At 39.5% G+C, this 27392-nt stretch overlaps 1 protein-coding gene across 5 annotated transcripts in view; it reads right to left on the reverse strand.

The window, feature by feature from the left end:
• Window positions 1-27392, reverse strand: part of VCAM1 (vascular cell adhesion molecule 1) — a 27706-nt gene continuing 314 nt past the window's right edge. The window contains exons 2-11 of one of the 5 annotated variants that reach the window (XM_023509907.1): window positions 26842-27129; window positions 16298-16371; window positions 15492-15770; window positions 13048-13359; window positions 11500-11766; window positions 7988-8263; window positions 5545-5865; window positions 4451-4717; window positions 2885-3151; window positions 753-910 (exon numbers count right to left, since the gene is read on the reverse strand). In XM_023509907.1, coding sequence (XP_023365675.1) covers window positions 753-910; window positions 2885-3151; window positions 4451-4717; window positions 5545-5865; window positions 7988-8263; window positions 11500-11766; window positions 13048-13359; window positions 15492-15770; window positions 16298-16361 — 2211 coding nt within the window. In that variant the 5' untranslated portion in view covers window positions 16362-16371; window positions 26842-27129. Of the gene's footprint in view, window positions 911-2884; window positions 3152-4450; window positions 4718-5544; window positions 5866-7987; window positions 8264-11499; window positions 11767-13047; window positions 13360-15491; window positions 15771-16297; window positions 16577-26841; window positions 27134-27392 lie in introns of those variants that run through there. The other 4 variants (XM_023509908.1, XM_003784111.3, XM_023509909.1 and 1 more) reach the window with 4 other exon arrangements.

Below are 27392 nucleotides of genomic sequence, written 5' to 3' on the forward strand. Positions count from 1 at the left end.
TTCCAGAAATTATTATTTTACTACACACACAAAAAAAATCTAGACATTCACAAAAGAAAGTCAGAAGAGGTTTCCTTTTTAGAGCACATTTGGAAAATGTCTCACCAGTCTGCTGAACCCATATGAAGCCACATCTCCGTACCAGACTAGTACCATTCCGGGAAGAAACCCAGTCAACCGTTTCACAACAGGTTGAGGCATTTAGTACCTGAAAGTCAACCTAGCGCTCTCTCTATTTATTATTTGCCTATAAACACATAAAACCCTGGGATCTTTACAAAACATGAAATTATTATCAATGAACTTAGGAATAAAAATTTGTTAAAGGAAATAAAACATAAGAAAAATGACATAGCTCAGCTGTCAGTCAATATTAATGTAAAATTTTCCTAAGATACATTAAATTATCACAGTCAGTACAGGCAACAGCATTTAATTATTTGAAACGTCTTATTTTAACCAAGCAACCTTGCTATGGCATAATTCTATTTTACATATGTACAGGTTGTGTTACTGTCCATGCACATCAAGGAACTTGTTCCATCTCAATAGAAGTGACCGCTTTTCAGGCAGGAAGTTTCCCTGTGGCTTCCCTTGCTGGCAGCACAGACATGGGTGGTCATTTCTTTCCATGTTCAATACATTCAGGGAAGTCTGAACTCCAAGGTCACCGTTTTCCTCATGGAATGGTGAGCAGTGTTAAGGATTTGGACTAATAAATAATGTCTCTGGTTCAATATATCAGACGTTCGCTACACTTTTGATTTCTGTGCTTCCACGAGACTGTATGACCCTCTCATGTTGGCTCTTCTGGCAAAGTAAACGATCATTCCAATGGCGGGTATGATTAAGGAGGACGCGCAATAGAGCATGAGAAGCGCAGGGTGAAGCGTGGTGTGAGTTTCTCTCTCTGGAAAAGTAACAAAATGGATACAATTAATGTCTAGTGCAAAAAGAGTTCATTTAATAATAACCATAGTTACACGTGTTATTATGATGGTACAACTAGCTCCCTAAGGAGAAGTGAATCAAAACAGAGATAAGAACCAGCAAGGCCCCAAATGCACATTTCTCTGAATTATCCAAATAATTTAAACATGCTGCATCGATATGGATGGTACACTAAGTGGTAGTTCTTCTGTTTCTCTTGTTTTCCTTTCGATTTCATCAATTATCTTTTGCCTTTCTGTTTTCCCCTCAGCCAAAACCAGAAATTTCCTGCTAATTCAGTTGCCAGGGAAACCTCCACATACAATTTTTTATTAGTTGTATAAACACTGAATATCTTAAAGGCCATTTCTATCAAAATACATTCATGCCAAAGCAAAATGAGACAAAAAGCCCAGGCAAATACGAAGGAACGCTGGCTTAAAAATACCCAGAAAATTATCAATTTTTGTTGTTGTTGTTGTTGTTGTTCTCTATTTATTTTAAACTATATTCAGATTGGGGGCACAAATTTCTGTATATTTCTATATATTTCTCTCTATATTTTAAACTATATTCAGATTGGGGGCACGCATTTCTAGCCGTGTGCCTATTCTTTGATTGTTCATTTAAATATTAGGTGAAAAGTGGCAAGCATGTTAATGCTTAATTTAATAAAGCAATGAGAAAAGACAACAATGGCAGCGGAGATGTGCCTTTGATGTGACTTTAGTAGAGAACAGTCAAGTACAAACAGAACTGCCAAAAGGTCAGGAGGCCAATTTCCTGGAGCAGGACTTTATAAAAGCTGGCTGGGAGTCATCCAGGATTAGGGAAAATCGGAATGAATATATTTTAACCTACTCATAACTGAGATCTCAATCTGTCCAGAATCAGCCCCAACCTCATTGGAGGCACTGATTACATATACGCCTGTGTCATTCTGAGTCACATGATGCAAGGTGAATGTTCCATTCTTTGAACACATAGGAACTCCATCACCCAGACCAACTCTTTTCAGGATAATCACTGCAGGTGGATGACTAAAAGTTTTACATGTAATGGTGATATTTTCTCCTTCTGTAACATTTCTAGATGGATGTATTGATATTGTCATGTTTCGAGGAGGTACTGTGAAGACAAAACATATGGTAAAGCTGGCAATTTTCAGAGATTTGGCCAGATAAGTAATTTTTTTTATCAGTTTCTTGACTTAGGTTCGAACTTTCTCTACATTGTCAAGTGACTGCTGTTTCAGGCCTTGTAAGAGTTGGCATTTATTTACAGTTCTAATTGCCTGCTGCTGCCAAGCACGGCTTCCAATACACAATAGGAGCTCATTAGCATGCAAGCAGCAAGGAACTGATTAGCCGGGGCGGATGCATCCTCCTGCACCAGTAAGATCAACACATTCTACCCACTGTGCATTCACCAGAGGAGTTAGGAGATCAAGGAGCTCCTCGAGTTTGCTGCATCTGATTATTATCCTGAAAAAAGTCAATCTAGAAAATATGCAGTTACTCTATGTCAAAAAAAATAGTATTCCTTTCTGGAAGGAAGGAAGAGGATCTGGATAGGCGCCTTCTTTTCCTATATGCCAATCCTACTTCTCTACTTTCCTTAGTATCCCCAGGGACAGGTTTTAAAAATATGGCTAAGTGCTTAGCAAACGCAAGATCTCAGAGCCAGTGATGAATTTTACACTTTGACAAAAGCTAATGGGAATTCCATACTCACCCATGATTTATGTCAGCTTCCTCCCTAACTTCTATAGGATAGAGCCGCTGTGCTTGATTATTTCGAGAAACATTAAGAAATAACCACAAGCAACAGGGAATTCAGCCCCATTCACCTCTCATGCGTCTACTACTAGGAAGTCCTTACAAGCTACAGAACCTCTAAACTATTATGAAAAAATAAATAGATACATAAAAACAAAAATAAAAAAAAAACTAACCTTTAACAGCAAGTGTTAAACTTTTTAATTGTGAGCCAAGCTCATTTTTGGATTCACATTCATAAACCCCAGCGTCTTCCAGCTGGGCCTTGCGGATGATATATGCGCCATCTATAGATTTTAGCACTGTGTCTCCTGTCTCTGCCTTCTTTTTCAGGATTATCCATGTTTCTGGAACATTTCCACATGTACAGGAGATAGTGACAGAGTCTCCTTCTTTGATACTCTCAGAGGGAAAAGCTGTAAGGTTTATGTCTTTTGGAGCAACTGTAAAGAGAATTTAAAAGGTATCCCTGATTGAGTGCAATGTAAGTCCGTTCCGTACTAATGTATAACATCAACAAATAGCTGCCAAAGAGCTATCTGTGCCTTTTGTTTGCATCTCATGTCAAGAAGGGCAAGCAAAGAAGCCAAGAAGTTGGAAACTATCATGTTGTAATAAGAGAAGGCATGTTATGCGTCTCTTGTGCCCCTTAATGTAATTCTTTTACACAGTGTCTAATAAATAGCTATGGGATTTGTATGTGAGAAATAAAATTAATTTTCTGTCACACTGTTGTGCAAAATTCTCCCTCCAGTACAAAGACCTTTACAGGCTTCTGAGTTTTGACCTGGATCCTCCCTGATCAAGAAATTAAGCTGCATGAAGATGGCTTATTCAGCATCCTTAACAAAACCACTACCATGTACCAAGTTCTAGGCACTGGGTTAAGTGCTTGGCACATGACATCTTTATTAGTGCAACAACCCATTGGCAGAAGTACCACATCAACATTTTTTAAATGAGAATTCTACTAAGGTCATCTATTTTGGGGATCTGATTTAAAATTCTTTCATTATCTAAGGCTGTGGCAGCCATCTTTTTTTATTTTTGTTTTGTTTGAGGTTGTGCATTGCCCTTCCAAGATTATTCCTTTAAATTGCAAATCTCATTGAGATGACGTAATAAGAATGTCTTAATATCATTATCTTAGTGCAAATAATACCCAAAGGGAGGATCTAAGGGCAAATCCAAATTGATTACTTCATGACTGACTTTGACTTGCCTGATAGAAATTTTAGCTTTGAGTCTCCATCCTGGAAAGAGGGGCTCTAGATCACCAGACTAATGAGCCTGAGGACACAGTCACTGCTACTCTTGAAATTTGCAAAAGGTGTAAGTGTTATCTTAGGCTTCTGAGCAAATACTAGTAGGCACCTTGGGAGATTGCTGCTTGGGGTCCAATTAAAGCCAACTATTGTGGCTTTCATCCTAAATAATTCCCAAATACACATATACCTCTCCCCATGTTTATTTCCACACCATGATCATTGCCTGGTAAGGGTAACTGGGGCCACTGGCACAGTTCCCAGAGCTAACATTTCACTTGAAGTTAGAAGAATTTTGGGATAAGTAACTTGTAATTTCAAGAACCTCCCAGGCACAGGAAATAATCAGGAACTCTTCAAAAGCCTCAATATACTTTTATAGTAAAAATTTTGTTTTCAAGGAGGGCTTTGTTCATAACCAGTAACACAACTGAAAAGACACCAGCAATGATAATTCATCCATCACACTCGGCTCACCTTGGATAATTAATTCTACTGCTTTTCTGTTTGTTCCAGCCTGGTTAATCCCATCACACACATAAATTCCAGAATCTTCCTTTTTTGTAGAATTTAAAGTAAGAGTTGCATTCTCAGAAAGAGGCTGAAGAGCCCCATTGTTTAGCTGTCTGCTCCATAGGATTTTTGGAGCTGGAAGGCCATCGCTGGAGCATGTCATGGTCACAGAACTGCCTTCTTCCAAGATGGAAGAGGGGCTGACCAAGATTGTTGTATCATTGGGGGCAACTGAAAAGGTAGAGATACTTATTAGCTTGACTCCTTGTACCCTGAGTCCCAAAGAGTTTTAATAACATTGCAAAACTGGGCTACAGGTTCAACGGATTCAAAGAGTTTCTGTCCTGATTTACTTTAGCAGATACAGAATGAAAGAGCAGAATATGGACACAGCATGGATGTTTTCTGACGAGAGTAAGTTCTACAGAAACTCTCTTGTTACCAAAGAATGGATGGTCCATGATAGTGTGTATTGCCTCTTAGTAGATTAATCATGACCATGAATTACTTGAATCTTCTCCTGTGAAAAGGTATGTTCTCCTTTTCCACCCCTTGACTCTGAGTTGGCCTTGTGACTCATTGTGACCAATATAACATGGAAGCAGTAACACTGTAGGACTCCCACACCTTGACCTTTAGGAGGCTACTTTTATTTTTACCTTCTTGAAACACTGCTCTGTGATTAAGTTAAAGATGATGAAAGAAAAGCCATGATACCCTGGCTAAGACCCCAGATTTGTGAGTGAGGTGATCTGAGATGAATTGATCTTGCTAATCTTTCTAAAATGCTTATGGAAGCTCAGCTGATACCATATTGATCTAACTAACAGCCAGCTGGCCCCTTTCCAAATTGCCAACTCATACAATCATGAGCAAATAAATGGTTATTATTTCAAGTTTTTTGGGGGGGGTTCTTATAATCATTATTATATTGAAATTTCTTTTCAGTTATTTTTTTTTCCACAGAGGTTTTAATTGTTAACTTTATTTAACTATTATTTGGCAAACATGGCAAAGAAATCTATATTAAATTGTGGAAGCAACACATGTGTACTCACCATTGACAAAAAGTGTCTGTGTACTCTTCCTTTGTTTGGGTTCAAATTCCAGTCCATCAATTTGTAACTTAGCCTGACAAACAAGAACTTTTCCAGTATCTTCAGTGGTGGGGATGAAGGTCATTTCCAAACTTTTGGTCTCTAGGGATTTTCTATCCAGTTCCTCCAAAAAGTTTTCATTTTTCAGAATAGTATCTCCCTTAAGTAATTCAATCTCCAGCCGGTCAAAAGGATATACATTAGGAACCTTGCAGGTTACAGTGACAGGGTTTCCATTCACTAGCAGACCACTCATTTCAATTTCTGGATCTCTAGAGAATGCTGCAAATATCAAGCAAAAAATGATGTTTGTAAATAACGTTCAAGGCAAAATTGAGCTAAGCCCTATCAACTATAAAGGTCCCAAAATGACAGCTTTAACTCAACTTGAATAGAATGATCACCAGTAAATAATGATGTTAAGAATAAATACATATTCATGATATTAAATATAAATAATGTTGGAAGCAAAAATTACATCATACATTATTATCAAGTAATAATTTTTTTACTTGTTTTCTCTTATTAGTAATGAAATCATGTTGAATGCCATGGCCTGATGTTTGCTAAGAACACATCAGCTTCCACCATCTTACTTAGTAACACTATATATTTGATTTATTTATATTTTTTTAAGTAAATTTATTTCAGGTTAATATAAGGGTACAAACCTGGTCACAATATTTGATTTTGTTAAGGAAACTCCCTCTTGTGGTTATGTCCCACACACAAAAGGTGTGCCAATATATTTTAAATGTTTTAAATATTTGCCATGATGTATTGAATACTTAATATGAACAAGTATCTTAACATTCCATTATCTGAGTCTTCAAAGTGGCTGGTTAAAATGAGTATTATTTGTTTCATAGCTCAGAAGACTGAGATGTCATAAAGACTAAGAGATTGTTTAGTATACATCATACCAAGAAAGTCACTGGACTAAGCTCACAATTGTGTTGTTTCCCTGACCTGAGAGCCCAGGCGTGGCTTCCCAAAGCTGGGTAGCCACGTGGTGTCAAGTGAGACTCACAAGCATGTCTCAAATTAGATAGTTTAAATTCTAATGACTAAATTTATGCAGCATGTTTTAAATATTTCTCAGATAATATCTAGAATTATGAAAACAATTGTCTTAAATGTGTTATTTAGAATCTAACCTGAGATTTGTAATCTAAATAATAATGTTTATAATATAATCTATGCAAATCAACAAAAATGAGGTTAAAATAGTTATCAAGGGCAATTATAACACTAAACAATTTTCTTTCTTAAGCAAAATGTTGTTCAAGTGATACATTCTCAAATAGTTTCATAGTGCCGTAAGACTTTACTGCTGGGTCTCATTTCTGTTGGGAATGTGTCTACATCAGCAGATCATGGACTCTGGGTAATATGATAATGCACATAAAATTTACCCTTATTCTGAGAGATTCAAATCCCTTTATGGACATACTCTAACTCATCCTCAACAAAATCCCGAAGGGTTTGGGCAAGGATTCTGGTGGAAAAAAATCTCTACAGTATGTTCTCTGGAGTTCCACTGAATAAAATAAGGCAAAATAACTCTCCCAAAGACACAACTTTGTTGTCACTTTGCATATTTTGTCCCTTAATCATGATAGGCTGAGGAACTCCAGCAGTGTTGAATTCATAGAGAATTGAGCTTATAAATACTTTTTTAAAATGTTGACTCAAAGTGCTTTCATTAGCTCGGATAAAAAGCTCAGTTACCTTAACCTACTTGTAAATACTTTTTATTAAAGTGACAAGAAGAGCACAAAGTGTCACATTATATGTACTCAGCATAACTCAGCACTGAGACCCAGAGCTGCCTCCTGATCCTGCTCGTTACCTGAGCGGCTCCCACTGAGTGTCCCCACCCCCAGTCTAACTACTCATCTTCATTCTTGGCTTTCTCCCTTCCTCCTGCCTCATTTTCTTCCCATCCTGCAGATCAGCTTTCCAAATGTGCCTTTAAAACAGTGGGCTCAGGCTTCACCTCCAATTTGGAGAGTTGAGCAGCTGTCACTCCCAGCCAGCCATCCCGATGGGCACTGACTCCACTGCCTTCACCCTCTCTCTCCACCCCATATGGACATGGAAGGGACGGAGGGCAGGGAGTGTATCCAAGTGCACAGGGACAGAGTATTAACATGATACAACTTCACCAGTGCACGCACAGTAGGATTAAGGATGGTATGTAGACATGTAATGCGTACTTAACATTTAGGCCCATTGTGCTGCATCACATCATTCTGGTTCAGAGATTTAGGAACCATTCACAATGCTTACTTCCCTTTCTAAATATATGGCGCTCACTGTATATCATAGACTCACATCCTTTTCCTTCCAATGGAATTAAAAACAAACAAACAAACAGGAAACAATTCGTTAAGCCACTTACAGTAGAGCTCCACCTGGATTTCCTTTTCCAGTCTCCTACGTCCACAGGTCACTGTGCACAGATAAGAGTGTTCATTCTCAAAACTCACAGGGCTCAGGGTCAGCGTGGACTTGGTCCCCTCACTCTTCAACTTGCCACTCAGAGGGCTGTCTATCTGTGTTCTCCAATGGAAAGACGGGGATTCGCAGCCCGTGACGCCACATGTCAACACAACCGAGTCCCCAATCTGAGCAACAATCCGGGGTCCAGGGGAGATCTGAACAGTAAAGGGTTTCTCTATGGGAGGGAAAAGGAACAAAAGGAAAAGAAAAGAACATTCTTATTTATTCTTAGGGTATGTGAAAATCGTATATTCACATTTCAATATATGATTTTTATTTTTCCTGTTCTCCTTTCAGGTATTTGTGCCAAGAAGAAATGACTCCTCTCCACACTGGGCCTGGCAGGAAAAAAGACCTTCATCTTTTAAGAATGAATCTCTGATAGTCTGTTGATTCTTTCACTTAACAGAATAAATGTAGATAAAAATTTGTCAAGACAGGTTGACATCATTTCATAGCAATAATCCAAATGCAATTTATCAAATCACTGCAGCGGTGGACAAGAGCTCAAATGATTTAAGCGGTTCTTGTGTGTCAAGAATTACATAAACTACTTTCTCCTCTTTCTTCTTCTCCCCTTTCTGGGTTTTATTCCCTCCTTCTCCTTCCTGAGGGAATTTGGGCTCAGGAATGCTAAATAACTGTACCCAACTTGCAAAAGGCAAAATTAGGACTTGATGCCGGGTGAGACTGATTCAAGATCTTGGCTTTTCAGTTGCTGGAACAACTAAATCATGTCATCCTTGTGTGGAGGTGAAATAATATGTAAAAGAGGTCCTGGGGAAAGCTACACACCTGAGGTGTCCTCTAATTAAAAACAATCCCCGTAACAGACCAGCACTTAGGGCTTCTGTTCAACAATACAAAATTGTACCATAAGACTCACACTGAAAGCAAAGTAAAAATCTAAGCACTAAGGTGATACATAAGTCACCTCCAAAATTTGCTTCATGTAAGATAAACCACATCACAATTAATGCAGGGGCTGATGGCTGAGATGTGAGGGCAAACTCTCATGTGTCAAGTAGCCAGGAAGATTCTTTGGCTGTCGGGGCTCTCCCTGCTAGGCACACTCCCTGTGGTTTAGGGAGAAAGGGAATTCTAAGTCTTGACTTTATTCTCCCTAAAGTGGCTGGTAACTCTGAAAGTGACAGATGAAACTCTGCAGAAAATCACTACCCTCTTCCTCATAAATAGCAGGCTGGAGACAGAAGAACTCTCAATCAATCAATAAATAATCCAGATCAGCTATGTTTTGTCCAATTGTGATATCTTAGTATTTGGGGGGAAAAAGGATCTCATGAAATAACCTCCATAAACCAAAGTGTGAGTAGATTTTGAGAAAGAGATCATTCAGCATAACCAGAGTTTCTGAATCCCTTATGTGCTGTAACAGGATAAGAATGGCTTCTCAGATCATTCTTTACAGTGGGTCTGTATATTACCATGAGAACTTGTAACTCTTTTAGGTCACTGAAAGGTCCCTTGAAAGTTCAATTCTACCTTCAATACTTAAGGTCATTAGCATCCCATGTGATGCAAAGGGCAAAACAACTCTCCCCAAGCCCAGAACACATTTCCTGTGCACACTGAAAGGTGATGCAGCTTATTTAGGGGATAGAGAACTATCCCAGGATGGAGGACAAGATTTGCACACTTTTATTAGTGGAAAATTTTTCCTGGTCACTTGAGAATGCTAATAACACTGAACTGAGGTCATTGACTGATGGTGAGTTTGAATTATTTAATCATCCAAGATTAAGTTTCGTGTTTTCTTGTTTGAAAAATGGATGCTGCCCATGCTTATAATGGATTCATTAATTCAACAAACATTCACTGAACACTTATTATGTGTCAAGCATTGTGCTTGGCACCCAAACAGTAAAAAAAAAACACACACACACACAGGGTTCCTGGCTTTACTTAGCTTAAGGCCTAATAGAAAATAGAGAACTGATAGAAAGACATGGTTAAATAGATAATGTTATTTTTGCTGTTCTGGGATGTGTTTAAACCTGCCTGTCTTTGCTTGCTAGTTTGTATTCTCCCCCAGGGCAGTTGCCACTTCTTATTCATGTCTCGACGCCCAGCATCAAGCACAATGCTTTGATTCTTGGACAAGGGTCCTTAATTAATATGTATTGAATGGAGCAGAAAATACCCCATGCTCTCACTTCTATGTGGAATCTAAAAATGTCAAACTCAGAGAAGTAGAGAGTAGAAGAGCAGTTACCAGAGACTGGGGGTGTGGGGTGTTAAGGAACAAGGAGATGTGAGTCAAAAGTTGCAAAGTTTCAGTTAGATAGGAGAAACAAGTTTTAGATACCTATTGCACAGCATGGCGGCTACAGTTAATAATAACATATGTTTTAAAATAGCTAAAATAGCACATTTCAGATGTCTCATCACAAAAAATGATCAATGTGGTGATGAACATGTTAACTGGTTTGATTTAATCATCCCACGTTGTATACTTATATCAAACACCACATGGTGCGCTATAATGTACACAATCCTGATTTGCCAATTAAAAATAATATCAATTCAAAAAAGAAGTAATAAAGGCAATTAGCTGTAATAAAAAGGCATATGATTTAGATTAAAACCAGCCTGTATTAAAATAACAGAAAATGCAACTAAAGAGCTTTTTAAAGTAGGCAAATTATGGACTGTGCTGCACCAGTGGTGAAGATTATTGAGATTATATATATAAAGAAGAACGTAGGATTCCTGGCAAATACTAGGTGTGCTATCCGCAAGTAGCACTCTTATTAATCTGTGAGACTCCATTCTCTCACCATTAAAATAGATAGAAAATGTTTACTCTTTAGTTAACTCTGGATGATGACAGATGGCATATAGGAAGTTCCAGAAACACGGCTGGGGTTCAGTGAATGCTGCTACTTAAGAGCACGGTGCCTGAGTCCAAGTGAGAGGTGATAAACGAAGACAATCACAGGAGGGCCGAAGGATAGTTCATATTCCAGGGATCTTTGTGAGGTAGAACCGGCAGGATTTGGTGACATGGGATGAAAACATGAATTTGGGAGTAGTCAGCTTTATTGTCGTCCAATTCTTAGGAGTGTGGAGTGAGAGGAGAAAGAGGAGCACATGTGCAGACCTGAAAAGTCAATATCCAATATCTGGGAGGAAGAGAGAAAGCCAGAGAATAAGACAGGGAAGAAATGCTGTGAGATGGAAGAGAATCACACAAGCAGGGCCACGGAAACCCTGGGGGGGGAGACTCCAGGAGGTCTGAGTAGGATATGTACATATTTGTACTAAAGGGTATGACAATCAGAAGTGTTGTCCCAGAACCTTAGGGAAGCAATTCCAGCAGGGAAATGGTGTCCCGATTGCTCAAATTCCAGTGACAATGTCTTTATCCCTCCATCTTCACAGTTTACTCACCTTGAACAATTAATTCCACTTCTTTTCTGTCTTTCCCGATCAGATTAATGCCTTCACACGCATAAATTCCAGAATCTTCCATCCTCATAGCAATTAAGGTGAGAGTTGCATTCCCAGAAAGGAGCTGTAGCTTTCCATCATCTAATTTCTTGTTCCAGAAAATGTGTGGAGCTGGTTCACCCTCACTGGAACAAGTCATTGTCACAGAGCCACCTTCCTGCAGAGTTGTGGAGGGATTCACAGAGATATCTGTATTCTTGGGTGAGACTGAAAAGGAAGGACATGATGTTAGCTATTGCAACAGGGCCGGTGTGTTGCATTTCTCTCACCGACTGCGTGCATGGGCTTCTGCAAATAGGACGAACCTACCCTGCCAAACTACTGTGAAGAATTGCTGAGTTATTAAAAATAGTGAATCTAGTTTCTGACTACGCTCACTGATTTACCTGTTTTGATATTTTGTGCTTTCAGATGGTCATAGATACTTAGAGATTAAGAAGCCCCATGTGGCTCCAACTCCCATCTCAGGGTAGGAGTCCCATCTAAGCATCCTCACCATGTGCTGACCCAAGTCAGCCTCAACGTTCACTCAGACAGTCAGCCCACTGCCTTACAAAACAGTCAGTGTGATTTGGGGGCAGCTCTCATTCTTAGCACAGTTTCCCTATTGAGCTGAAATCTTCCTCTCTATAACTAGCTTAAATGTACAGGTCATACATACTTTAGCCATCTACATTACAAAATAATATAAATCACTCTTTCACACAACTGTCGTTCAAATGCTTAATAGAGTTCCCTTTCCTAGGTTTTGTATTCTCCAGGCAAAATATTCCCAATCTTGACTATTCTTCTCAAAATATTATTAAATTCCTTTCTGTCTTCTTCTATTTTGGCTAAATATGCTATACAGTTGGCAATACCTCCCTTTGAATTGTGGTGCCCAGAGAAGAACACAGCATTTTAGTCTAGAGAGGCAAACAGAGCCCCTCATACAAATTTCTGGTACTGCAAGGCTGCCTCCGTCTCTGGGTCGTGTCAGGGAGAAGGGAGGTGATCAAACCCCATCACCTTTCCTTCACCTGGTGCACGTGTGTGTCGGCACACACACACAAACACACATAAGCACACAGAGAATAACTGCTCACTTTTTAAGGTTTCTATCCCTGGGCAGCTAACATATCAAGGCTTATTATAAGAATTTACAAAACAAGATTTTAAAAATGTATAATTTGACCAATTTTTCTCCTACCTAATCAGATGGTATTATTCCCCTTTGATAGACAGGACAATAGACAAATGAAGTGACATAAGCTCACACAGTTAATGGAGCCAGAAATTAAACTCAAGTCTTCTCAATTCAAATACAGTGTTCTTTTCACTGAACAATGTATGCTATTGGCAAATATTATGCTCTCCATGAATAAAAAGGGAATAAAAACAACAAACAAGTTTCTTGATGACTTCGTTGCTAAGTTCATTGCTATATTTTATTGCTATGTCCCAGACTGAATTCCCATAGAGACTAGCCTGCATCCCACAAGTACTCACTGTAGACTTGCAGTTCTCTCATAGTCTCCCTTACTTTGGGGACAGAATCAAAGTATAATCTGGCTTGACAAACAAGAGCTTTTCCGGTATCCTCGATGACAGGAGTGAAGGTGACTTCCAGACTCTTGGTTTCCAGGGACTTCTTGTCCACATCCCCCAGGAAGTCCTGATTCTTCAGGAGATGGCCTCCCTTCAGTAAATCCATCTCCAGCCTGTCAAACGGGTATACATCTGGGACCAAACACTTGACCGTGGTTGGCTTTCCAGCCTCCAGAGGGCCACTGAAATGAATCTCTGGATCCTTAGGAAAAGCTGCAGAGGCCAAGCAAATAAATATATAATGGGCGTTTGCTCACTTCTTCCTCACAGTATAATACAATGCAAATCAAGTCTCATGTTTTCATTAATACGGTCTTAGGACCACAGAATTACTTAAATAGTCTTGTATGACTTTACGTGGGTTCAAGGAGCCAGAATTTGAATCAACTATATTTTAGAGGATTCTTCTGTATAGATGGAAGATTATATGTTATTGGAGTAAAAGAAGGAAGAAATAAACCTACTGTATATTGAAACTAACATGTGCCTGTCACTATGCCACCTACTTCTTAGGATGGTTTTATTTTATCCTCATAACAACCCTAAGAGATGAAAACTTGGACTTGGTAGGCTTGTCTAACTTGTGTGAGGTCACAGAGCTAGTAAAAGGTAAAGATGGGATTGAAGCTCAGTGTTTATATTACTCTGTGTTTGCTCCCGCAGTACGTTAGATCACATTCTCTTATTTTAGTCAGGGCAGATATATTCCCATTTTAATAATAGCAAGTGGAAGGCTCAGCATGTCATTGCAAAGAACAGTTACGGAGCAAGATACTCTTAGAAGTGAAAAGACAGATTATAAATAATTGGCTTCTGATCATGATGCCTCTGACAGGAATTTATCCACCAGAAAGAGACACCTGTACAATCTTTACATTCTGAAAGGAAGGTCTGTTTTCTAAAATGCCTAACTTACAGCGCAAGAAAACACACTATTTCAGTCGGCCATTGGCTCTGTGGCAAAGGTTACCTTTTTTATCACAGACTGTCACGATGGCAACACACGGGTGGATTCAAGACTGTGTAGTAAAAAGAATCTTGTAAAGGTCTCAACTTTAAAGAATATCACAATCAAATGTGGAACCGAACTGTTAAGCATGATGAGAAACAGTCACTCTCGGAGAAAAACCCAGGGCAAGATAATGAGAGCCAGATGGATCTTCATTTCTCTAAGTTTTCAACTTTTTGGTACTTGTGGGCAAAAGACAAAGGAACTGGGAAGGCTTGGCTCTGTGACAAACATGGCAGTTTTCATTTCTCCTCCAGTCATTTCTGTCCCTCATAGTTTGTAAGAAAAGTGCCTAATCAACACAGTCTGGTGTCAGGTAATATAAGAACGTGCTACTTTTCCCTATATTTACATAAGGGTCCTTTCAAGGAGCTCAGGAGGCTGCACCAGCATAAACTGCACACACAGCCAGAGTAATTGAAAGCAGCCGGACAAGCATCCTTTCTTGGGAAGCTTTAGCAACATATAGGGTTTGCTGAAGAATCAGTTAAGGCTCCTGAGCAAAGTTCTAATATAGTAGAAAGGAACCAGCATCTTTATAATAAAATAAGGTCTTTTGAAAAAATGAACATAAATGAGCAAAGTTTTTTAGAAAGAGAAGCCGTCAATAACCAAAGACAAATGATCAGTTAGCTTTTTACTTCTCTTGCTACATTTGCTGATCTGCGAACGAGTGGGATGCATTTTGGTAGCTGGTAAATTAGGAGGATTCACCCACCTTCACCAGGCAAAACTAATTTCTTATACAAATATCTCTGAGCACCAAGGCTCTAAGGCACCACCTCCCCCTCCACGAATTCCTAAGTTTATCAGCACCAAGCAAAGCAAAATATTTCCAAAATTTTTGTTGTGTCTAAGGAAAAGACCATTATACAAAAGTTATGATGGATCTTCTGTTTAATTCTGAAACTGATTTCCATCACCAAATTGCATAAGAACAAATGAACAGAGAATTCGAGAAGGTTGGGATTCCTCAATCATTTAGAAGCACGTGCAAGTGAATCTGTCAGGATATGATAAACAGAACTTTAAAAAAAAATGAAATGAAAAGAACCTTCGAGATTTTCATTTTATAGGTAAGGAAACCGAAGCCCGGAGTGGGGAAGTCTTATGCATGGTCCTCGTTTTTGTGGTAGAGGTGGAAATAGAAGCCAAGATTTGGATTCCTGATCTAGTGCCAGCTCCAGCTGTCGCTAGCTTTCTTGGTGCTGCGCGGCCTCACAGCTAAGAATCTGGACATGAATATCCTTTAAGAAACTTTTCCTTACATACCATTTTTTCCAAACCATTTTCAAGCAAAAGTGAGAGAGAACCAAAGATTCTCGAAAGCACTCACAGTAGATCTCCACCTGGATTTCTCTCTCCAGTTTCCCACTGGGTTCGCACGTGGCGGTGCACAGGTAAGAGTGTTCGTTTGCGAAACTAACAGGATCCATGGTCAGCGTGGACTTGGTCCCCTCACTCCTCACCTTCCCATTCAGCGGGCTGTCTATCTGGGTTCTCCAAGAGAAAGACGGAGCCTCACAGCCGGTGGTGCTGCAAGTCAATGAGACGGAGTCCCCGATCTGAGCCAGAGTTCTGAATTCTGGAGTGGTCTCGATTTTAAAAGCTTGAGCTGCAAAAGTAAAAAAGATGAGCGCGAACTTACTACTCGGTGGTCTATCTTCTCCGTTCTGGGGTAATGTCCAAACTAGGATCTGTCTGATCTCTTCCCTAAACTGCTTCACATTAACTGCAAAGCAGCCCCAAAGCGCTGAGGTCCCTGCCAGAGAAGGTGCCGGAATCATCTTCCCCCCGGGAGAGTTCTCAGTACTGACTTTGAAGTCTGTATTGTTATTTGCTGAGTTTGACCTCATTATCAAGTATAGGAAACTAACGAGATAGACCCACCAGAGATAGAGTCCGCACTGCTCATTTGACTTTGGAAGAAAAGTATCAGAAACTATCAATTTGCAGCTCTAACTGTGAGAGCATAATGGCATAAAGCAAAACTCAACAGCAGACTAAAAGCCGGCTTAAATTAATTTTTCCCGCTGTTTAAGATTCTAGAGCTTTGTTCACCAACGTCGCCAAACTGGCTGAAGACAAAACCAGGACTAAAATGGAATGTTAGCGTTTATCAGATCAAGGAGAGGAACTTACAAGCTGCGAGCAGCGTCCACAGCACATTCCAGGCTCCAAAGATCAGGACCATCTTCCCGGGCATTTGGAAGTTGCTGCAGTGATGAGAAAGTAATGGCTCAAAAACTCTGATTTCTGCTCCACCTGAAAGTGCTTGGGACGAGCCTTCAGCCTCTAAAACCAGCGAGGCTCGGCGAGGAGTGAAATAGAAAGTCTGCTTCTTATAAAGGGTCTTGCAGCAGAGGCGGAGGGAAATCCCTTCAAGGGGAAACCCGGGGCAGAGCCAGAGAAAAAAGTTTAACGGACACCCAGCCAAGTCCAGTATTAACCCTTCAGCCGCCCTCAGGGCTGGAAACTACTTTCTCTGTCCTGGAAAAATAAGGAACTTCCACGACTATAAAATGCAGGCATTTCCTAACCTTCAGCTCCAAAAGGATATCTTTACTAGAAAAATACCAGACCGTGTTTATTACAGAATGAAGCTTTCAGAATCTAACGGAGGTAGGGGAGGAGGAAATAGTAAATTAAAAACTTCAGGTTTGGAACCGGGAGAATAACCACCATGCCATGTGAATTTATTAATATTTTCTCCTAAGAAAATATATTGACAATTCTAAAACAGAGATTAAACTTTACAAGAAAAAAGAAAAGGTCTTTTCTTTTGAAGAGTCATTTTTCAAAGGCAAAAAGCATAATTTCTTAGTTTTACATTTTTTAATTTGCAAAAATAGTTCGTGATAACAAACACCAAGTTTTTGATTTTTTTTTAATGGAAAGAAAATCAAGGAATGTCATTAAATATTGCTGCCAAAACAAGGGAAATAGTTTTTTTCTTTTGTTTCAGAAAAGCTGTCAACCCTTGGGTGGCACCTGTGGCTCAAAGGAGTAGGGTGCCAGCCCCATATATGGAGGTGGCGGGTTCAAACCTGGCCCTGGCCAAAAACTGCAAAAAAAGAAAAGAAACAAAGAAAAAGCTAAAAAACTATCAACCCTTTGGTCAAATTGCTAGGTAATTGGAAGTCTTTTGCAGACTTAAATGTAAATATATGAAATCCATCTGATGTGGCAAATCTTGGGGGCTCTGGAATTTAACCACAAGCCCATTAAAACATGAAAAATAATATATTATTTTTATAGGGGTGGGGATGATAACCAATTTTATGTTTTTATTTCCCCCCGTGAAATGGCTTTTTTTTTTTAAGTTCAATTAACTGACTGGTTTGACCTTGCACACATACAGCCTACGTCCTTGCAAAAATGCTTGCCCATCAAAAAGAAACCGGAATAGCCACTTCCTTGTACACAGGCATGTCTACCCCAACTATTGGATCTTCAGTTCCTCTCATGGCCAGGACCAGTTCTTGTTCATTATATCTACTTCTACAATATCTAATGCATGGTTTTGCACTTAGTGGATACAAAAAAGTGCAATCATAGTATAAATTTGGAAAGGAAACTTCTGAAATACTAGCAATAGTATGTAAGTGCTGCAAGAGAAAAATGTTAAATATTACAAGGAATTTCCAAATCTCACAGATTCACAGGGATGTTTACGATGTGTACAATTTCGTAGAGGACACAGGCCAACCATAACTGAGGTTTGGAATCTATGTAGAGCTGTCCCCGTGTGACTAGAGAGGCATCTCAGATACTGACATGGCTTGTACTAAAGGGCGAAGAAACTCTAGGAGGCCGAGGCAGGTGGACCACCTGAGTTCAGGAGGTCAAGATCAGTCTGAGCTAGAGAGAGACTCCATCTCTAAAAATAGCCAAGCATTGTGGTGGTGCCTGTAGTCCCAGCTACTCAGGAGGCTGAGGCAAGAGGATCACTTGAGCCCAAGAGTTTGAGGTTGCTGTGAGCGATGACACCACGGCACTCAACTGAGGGCAACAAAGTAAGAATCTGTCTAAATAAATAAATAAAATAAAATAAAATAAAACAAAGGACCAAGAGAGACAAAGGAGCCCTATTCTAGGGCTGTGGTGATGTGTGTGACTTTACCTATCAAATATCGAGGGATCAGAAAAGTAGATTCAGGCAAATTGCTGGTAGACAATAACCTAGAGTTCATTTACAGTGTGTCATGGAAGAAGATTATCAGCTCCATGTAAGTTTGCCACTTATCTTGGGAACAGATGAATGGGGCATTAAGGAGTTGTGATAGGTTTCCCTGAGACTCAAAGATAAATGACAAAGGCTCCAAAATGGGATCACCAGGACCAAGTCATGATAAATTACTTCAGTTCTGAGTCTGGACATGATTCCAAGCTTGGAACATTGGAGAAAGCCTACTCTACTGATTTAAGTCATAGTGGGCTTGGCAAATATTTGATCAAGTCCCACATTATATCTTTGTGTCAGATGCCCTTGGGGGCCTTAGTTCCTCCCAAGTATGTTGGTTGTGCCTTCCTCTGTGGCCTCACTATGACTGCAGCACACTCATGTAGCACCTGTCAGGCTGCATTTACTTGTTAACCTGTCTATCTCTCCTAATTTTTTAACTCATAGGCTTCATTTTTATCATCTCAGCTTCTAGCCAAAATAAGGCATTTGTGAAAATTTCTGGAATGAATGAGTGAATAAAGTTGCAAGTATAAGATTAACAGATTGAGATTAAGATGTCTGAATAGAATATTACTGGGTTTGGTTTTCTAACTTTTTCAGTAACAGAGAGTACGTGATTATCTAATTATTCATAATGTAAGAGTAGGAAAAATAGATAACTGTAGAGATGACAGAATCAAGGTGAAGGAAACAAAAGATATGAAAATGATCTGAAAAATGAGTAAAATTTAATAGGAATGCATTGATGTCCAGCATTTAAATGTAAAACCTCAAATGCTGGAGTATAATAGGGGAAAGGGGACATTTAACTTGGTCATAGTCCATAGGAAGATGCTAAGGTGGTTTACTTATCCATGAAATGAACATAAGTCAATGCTACCATGAAAAATCAAAATAGTTGTGACAAGCTCAGGTTGCATTCATAGTGACTCAACCCTCTATCAGCTGAGGCCGTGGTCTCCAAGCACTGCACGCCCACCAGACCAAACCAGGAGCAGGCATGTCTGTCTTATTCATGGTGCCATTTCTTAAAAGAAAGATGGAGAAAATAGAGGGTGTCCAGAGAAGAATAATGAGGATGGTAAATAGCTCTGAAGTCCCTACCTACTAGGAGCTGTCAAAGGAACAGGACATGTGTTGTCTGGAAAAGAAACACCTGTGAAGCAAGATGATAACTGAATTATTAGCACCCAGAGGAAGGAATGTACTCGGTTACTCTATGTTATACCAAAAATTTAAAGTAAGGCCTGTGGGTAGGCAGACCAGGAAGATGTTTGTTCACATTAGAGTTTCAGCACTTAACATAGTGACCAGTAAATCGTAGGTGCTCGGTACTTCACTACTGAATGACAAAATAAAAACAATTTGAAAGAGGTGACTCCATGCCCTACAATCCTGAGTTCAAGTCCAGCTACTCCCCTTAGGAATTGTGAAACTTCCCATAAGTATAGTTAGCCTCTATGAGCAAGTTTGCAAATGCTCAGACAGGAATAATAGTACCATTTCAAATGATTCTCATGATATTATGACTATCAAATCAAAACTGATCATATGAAACCTCTTAAAGTAAATATAGTAAGGTGCTACATAATAGCAGGTAATAAAAATAAGATACAACCACAGTAAGTTCATTGTAGAAAAGAACTTTCTAGTTCTTAAATTTTTCAACAATGTGCTGGCACTTATCTTGTGAACTTGCCAGCTAGTAGTCACTGTAAATATTGAAGCAAGGTTTGGATGACATCTTGGAACAATGTGGTAGAGGTGAAGTTTGACCTTATATGAGATATCCATTGGGATGGCCATTAGGTTGCCTCTAGTGCTAGGATTCCATTATCAAGGTCAGTGCTAACCTAACTTCACCAGTCTTCTCCTTGACTTTATCAATGTTGTAAGCAATTCTGATACTACTATAGTTGAGCTCTGAGACACTTCAGGCTTACCTCTTTCAGCCTGTTTGATAACACTGAATTTGTAGCAGCTCCAAAGATTTCACAATTTCCGAGTCATCGATTTATTATGGTTCTCCCTAGAGACGAGTTTCCTGAACATTTTTCTTGAGTGCACTGACACGTCTGAGGAAAAGTGCCATTCCTAGCAGTAATTATGAATTATTTGTGGCAGCAATTCTTGCCCAAATGAAAGGGAGAAAGTAGTTCTCTTTTTTTGGAAAGGCATATCAGAATGAGGAAGAGAAAGTGAAAACCCATTTGGGTAGATTGGACCATGTGAATTCCTCCTCCGTGTGAGAATCCTTACTCCAGATAGATACCAAGGATCTACTCTAGATAGATACCAGGGATCTATGTCTATGAGCCCTGAGATCTGATTTTGATCTGACAGTATGAGTATGCCTTTATGTAACAGAAATCTTTCACAACAGCCTAATTAAATAGACATCTACGGGCCTTCAGATCAAGGCTAAACCAACTACTTGAGAAAAAGATTGAGGACCAAGACTGACTCTATTTCTAGTTTCATCATCCTTACATGTGACTAACCCTTGTGATCTAAGATGACTGTTTCATCATCAAACATTACATCTGTATTTCAGACAGAAAAACAAGGAAAAAGTGAAAGGCAAGAAGTCAAAGCCAGTAAAATCTGTCCTCTCTTAAAGAACTCTCCAAGAAATTCCATGCAGTGACTTCCACTCATGACTCATTGAAATAGTGGGGGATTGACTATTTTAACTAAATACATTGTTTCCACCTCCAAAAAAATCAGGATTGTGTTCATAAGAAAAAGAGAAAAAAAGATGATGAGTAGGCAGGTGATTAGCAGCATCTGCCACAATTTCCTAATTCACTACAATCCGTAGAAAGTTAATTGAGAAACTACTCTGTAGATAGCAGGACTAGGGATCTATAAATGAAGACATGGAAACAGTTCCCATATCGGAGTGATTAACTGTGTGGTTATCAGTACGGAACTTTCACACAGTTCAACTTGTGACTCAGAAGAGGAGCCATTCATCTGTAATCAGGAAATAAAATGTATTTTAGCAAGCTGATCTAAGTTGGAGATTTTCTGGAATGCAGACTACAGGAAGGACCATGGTCTGATAAGAAGTCTATTTCATCATGAATTTGTTGTGACTTTCTGGAATGTTGAGGAAAACGCTGCTTGTTATGAAGAGGAAAATCTGTTATGTAATAACACACACACAGGACAAGTGATTTACTGAATTTTAATATAACACTAAATTGCTGCATAAAATAATAATAGGAAGAAGACTGCCAATATAAAAATTATTTCTCCTTTCTCCTGTGTAAATTTATTTAATGGAATTCGGTATTTAATTGTTTATGCTCTGTGTCATGTTCAAGTTCAGCATTTCCGGTGGACACAGGTGCCTTTATGCATTCTAGGTCTCCCATCTCTGGGTCTTATTAAAAAGCATCTCAACTGGATATTGTTCTACTACTTTCTACTTCCAGCATGGACTTTACTTTCTCTACATATTTCACTTCTTTGGGCATAGAACTCTTGCTCGTTTTTACATATCTCCTGATTGAATGCTCTAGATAGAATCAACATAGGTACCCTCAAGTACCTATGAAGTGATATGAAATAAATAAGTGCATGCCTTCTACGGCACTAATTTAGGACAGTTCTTTCATTTACTAATAACATTTCACATTCGTGCAATTCTGTACCGAAAATGTTGTCCAAACACTTAAAGATTATGGCCTGTGAGCCTCACAGCAATCTTATGGGAGAGATAAGGGGGATGTTTTTTCTTCATAGTGCTGATCAAGAAGCAGAGTCTCAGCGAAGTTTGGTTGCTTGAGCATGATCGTGCAGATAGTGAACAGCCAGAATTAGGTCTTAATCCCAGCTACCCTCTCTCCCTGTTCTCCATTTGGTGCACGATGCCAGGTTGCCTCAGTGCTTGCTGGAGGGATTCACCTTCCTTTCAGTCAGGAATGCCATCCTATAGTGAAGCCCTGAGATCCGATTCAGATCTGATGGTATGAATAGGACAGATTAGATGACCCAGGAGACAGCACCCACGTCACCTCAACTTGATCACTACATGCGTCTTAACGCCATTTTCAGGGCCATTTTTGAATTTTAAATACTAGACTGACTTATATTGAGTATTTCAAATCTATTGTAGTGTCCAAGAAGAAAGGGAATGAGTAGACACTAGGGGAACGCCTTATCTAGATTCACTATAGAGGCCTAAGACTGTAACTCCAAAAAAAAGGAATTTCCTTTGCCCCTTGTTGGAGCTTACAGAGCTTAGAGAAGAAAGTAATGGAGCTTCTTGGCACCAAAACATCCTTCCTCTCTGAGTTCTTGTCCATAGGGACAGGGAAATACATAAGAGAGAAAGAGGGGACAAATACCATGAGAGAAAATCCCGCAAAACATACGTATTATGTTTATTTATAAATGGCTTATGTAATTGGGGAATGATCCCATAATGTATGATGATCAATGGCTGGTATATAAAGTAGTAAAAAAATTTTTTTTCTTCCATTTGCCTATAGCATAGACATTTTTAGAGATTTTTTTTCCTCAAAGCATAGCATCTTTGGGAATCTCCCTTAAAAAGGTGATGACTTATCATTTATGTGCTGCATTAAAGTTCCAATTTTCATAATCTACACATAAGATTTTCTTTGGGAACCCACAAGGCTTTCAAGCACTGTCGCTTAGTACTGCACTGTTAACCTGTTTAAGGCATTTCGACATTTGAGGGCTACTATTAAGAAAAAAGAAATAGAAGTAAGAAAACCTGGGTTCTTATCTCTATTCTGTAAAGTAAGATTCTTCACTTCTAAGGTTCACATTTTCTCACCTGCAAAGCAGAAAGTGGCCCATCAGATGGCCGCTAAAGTCCTTTTCTTCCTCCAGTATTATTTCTAGGTTAATGATGAGTAGCTGATGAACTATGAACAAATTGATGTGTGGAGGTCTGGTGATGATAACCCCAAGCAAACTAACACAGGTGCTCTTATGAAGACATATTCTTTCTACAAACTCCATGGAAATCCCATCTCATGTCTCTTAGGTCATTGGTGTTGCTCGTCTATGCTTTAGACAACCTTTCTGCTATTGGCTCCAGGCTCTAGGCTCTTAAGTTTAATTTGCATATTCCACTATTTCTAGTTGGAACTGGACACTAGTTGGAACTGGACACGTCTATTTTCCCTTTCTGTTGAGACTGGTGACAAAATGACTGTTTACTCAGTGTCTCCTATGTGCAAACCATTGTGCTGGGTGCCCAGGAGTACAGTGGTGACAAAGCAAACAATATCCGTGTTTTCATGGAACTGACATCCCAGTGGAACTGAGCAAAGACATGTGAAGAACAAATGAATTAGCCGAGGGACAGTAAGTTAGAAAAGAGAGGAAGCAAGGCAAACACTGGGGGGAAGTACAAAATAGTTAAACAAGAGTAGGATTAGTTTCTTTCAGAACCTGCTTCTCCCAGTCTATTAAAGGAAAGGCAGAGGGGTAGCTGTTAGTGTCTTGAAAGAAAATATGGTTGGTGTGAAACAAACATCTTAAGAAGTCGCACACCTGAAGACCTCCTGGTTTTGCTCCAGTCAGGCTTAGTTACGGGAGTGCAAGTTCAGCACAATGTAATTTTGGATTAACCAAAGTGAGGACAGAGGAGGAAGGGGAATCATGGGAGATGAAAGGGAGTCTAAAAAATCATGTATAGGGAAAATAAGATGGAGTCGAGGAGCTGCTAAGCTGGGATTGTAGTTGGCTTGAGGCAACAACTACTGCATGTTACCAGTGGAGAATTCAAGGAACTCAGAAGTCAGGTCCTTGAGCATGTTCAAGCTACTAAGAATAAAGATAAACCTAGTGGAGAGAAAAAGAATGAAGCAGATGCCAAAATTATTAAAGAATGAAGAAGAGTCATTGAGCATGTGAAGAGGGTAAGGAGATGGGCTTTGAGGGAAGGTGGACAGGAGAAAGGTTTGGGAAGTGGAATGAGAAGAAGGCTCTCTGATCCAACCTCCAGGCTCTGGGACATATGGGGTCACCATCTGATAAGGCCTTAGTGAAGTGTTATCAAGCCAAGCCAGGGGGTGGTGCCTGTGGCTCAAAGGAGTAGGGCGCCGGTCCCATATACCAGAGGTGGCAGGTTCAAACTCGACCCCAGCCAAAAACTGCAAAAAACAAAAAAAAAGCCACCAAACAAACAAAAACAGGCTATGTTGATCACATGGACCAAGAAAAACAAACCAAGCCAGGATTCTGAATAAAAAATGAAGAAAACGGCTCAGTGCCCATCGTACAGTGGTTACAGCACCAGCCACATACCCTGAGGCTGGCAGGTTCTAACCCAGCCTGGGCCAGCTAAGCAATAATGACAACTGCAACAAAAAATAGCCGGGTATTGTGGTGGGCACCTGTGGTACCAGCTGCTTGGGAGACTGAGGCAAGACAATTTCTTAAGTCCAAGAGTTTGGAGGCTTATAAAAAAAATAAATAATTTTTTAAAAATGAAGAACAGCCTTAATAAAGGGAGACAAAACCAGGGACTCTGCAAATGACCAATATTAAATTCCAGAGGACATAATGAAATCCTTGGGAGATTCAGAATTGGCTTAGAATAAGGAATGTGCAGAGACCATTATTATAATCCTGACACCAGACATTCAGACTGAGGGATGTAAGGAAAGATAGGATTATTCCAAATGGTCTGTTAGAGGAAGGTCTCGGAGCAGAGCTAATAATCACCATCTCTGGGTCAAGCTGCATGGGGAGTTCACAGTGGTAAGAAGGGCAGTGGAGGGGTGGTCTCTTTAGGAAATCAGTGGGCTTTGAGTAATAGCAGAACAAACAAAGCTTGTCTTCACAGGAATAACATAAACTCAGTAGGCTCCTCTTGTATACCACAGCAGAAACATTAATACTTTCTGAGCATGCTCCAAAGAGCTAGATAGACTTACTAGGGTGTAAACAAATACTAACAATATAAACATCATGCCTTAGCAAGGAAAAACACCCCAATCAATCCTGCCATCCTATGTGACAGAAACATTAAGGTGACCAGACGTCCAGCTTTTGGTGGGACCGTCCCAATTTTGAACAATTTGTCCTGTGTCCCGTAGCATTTTTAAAAAGTCCCGATTTTTAGAAAGAATGCAGAGACTGCAGGACAAGCTAGGGAATGGCGAGACAAGGGGAAGGGTTTTCAGCTGCTGAAAAGGTTAATCTAACTCCATTCGGGAATGAAGTTAATGTAACTTCATCTGGAAATGAAAAGGCTAATGTAAACTCCCTACTCCCCTCCTGGGCAAGGTCACCCAGGTGGACCAGCTCCCTACTCCTTTGAGCCACAGGCGCCTCCCTATACATAATTTTTTTTTAATGTATTATATTTGTAAATTGTACTTACATTGAAATTTAAAAAATATATATTACAACACTATTTTTGCATTCTATGAAAATTTTTGTCGCTCCATATAGACCAAATTTTTAATTAAGAACACCAACACCTCCCCCCACCCCCATCAATGGGGTCCCGCTTTACCAATGTCAAAATCTGGTCACCTTAGGAAACATTAGGCGTTCAAGGACTAATTGAAGTATAGAAAGATGTTACAAAGACATCTCACAGTGGTATGATGCTTTATAATTTTAAAAATTCTTTAAGATATTTTATTTGATGTGAGCCTCCTAAGAATCCTAGGAAGTAGATAGGACAGGTGTTTTTTTAAAAAAAAAAAATCCATTAGGAAGAGGAAGCTGAGGGCCAGGGAGGTTAATTGACCTGCTGAAGGGCACACAGGTAATAGGAAAACTAGGACTAGAAGTTAAATTTCCTGATTCCACGTGAGTGTTCTTTCCACTGTAGCAAACTGCCTTTTATCAAAACAGCCTCCATTCAGCTCAACCCTAGACCTTTTTGGGTCTTCCTGTACCGGCGGTTATACAGGAAAGCCTTGTATTTAACTCACCCTTTCCTGGGATATAGTATCATCAGATGCAAACTATTTTTGCCATGGTTTTTCCTCTGAGTTTACAAAAAATGAACTTTCCATTTCCAAATCAGACTTCAACTTAATTGCCCTGTTAAGCAACTACGTCTCCAAAAAAGCGAATGGGATATAAATTGAGTGAATTCGAAAATTCCCTGCTTTCTAGCTCTGTATATTTTTGTTGGCTCGGAACGTAAGCTGTGGAAATTCCAAGACTTCCATACAAAAAAATTAGACAGTTTGCTTGTGATCTGCCACATTATGGCTAGAAAAGAACTTAAGGAGAATATCCTGTTTTTGAAGCCTTTGTGCCAGGATAAATAGGATAAATACCAAGTGATTAAAACGTCCAAAAAGGAAATTGTAACACAAATATTGCATTGTCCTTATGGAGATTACAAATATTTTCTAAAAAGTCCCCAGGCAGGCTTTTAAGAATCCCAAAGGAAATAAACAAACAAACAAAGGAGAAATGCTGAATGCAAAAATGAAAATAGACAATTGAACCTGAAAGATGCCCCCATGGGAAGCATTCAGGCACCTACCAGTCAGCGGGCTCTCTTGTCTGCTCACCCCAGGGCTGAGGCCCCCTTTGCTCCAGATGACAACAGTCTGCATAAGCCTGCCTAGCATTTCTCGTGCCTCTTGGGATTCTGCAGAAGAAACATGGAGTCCAGCAATTTTGTCTTCTCTTCAGGGCTGTTGTTAGGTTCTTTCAAAGAATGACTGCTGCATTCTTTTTTCAGATGAGCAAACTGGACAGAAGCTTAGAAGTAACTGCACAGTGTAACTCATCTTCATAGCCGTGACTCCAGAAAGACTAAGGTCAAGGTCTATTGGATAGAAGTCCATCAATGAGATGTTTGTGTGGATAGGGATCCGAAAACCATCTAAGCCCGTGATTCTCAACCACTGAGTGGTGTTGGGGTGTGAGTGCTGTTGCCAATCATTCATTACTGATAATAATGTACTGACACTCGCAAATGATTTGTTTTTCAAAAATAGCTTGGATTCCAGGTAATTCCCATGACAATAGCATCATGCTTACTCACCTGCATTCTTTTTTTTTTTTTTTTTTTTTTTTTTTTTTTTTTTT

Source organism: Otolemur garnettii, unplaced genomic scaffold, assembly GCF_000181295.1.
Source record: "Otolemur garnettii isolate 467f Iridium unplaced genomic scaffold, OtoGar3 scaffold00010, whole genome shotgun sequence".
In the NCBI taxonomy this organism is placed as follows: domain Eukaryota; kingdom Metazoa; phylum Chordata; class Mammalia; order Primates; family Galagidae; genus Otolemur; species Otolemur garnettii.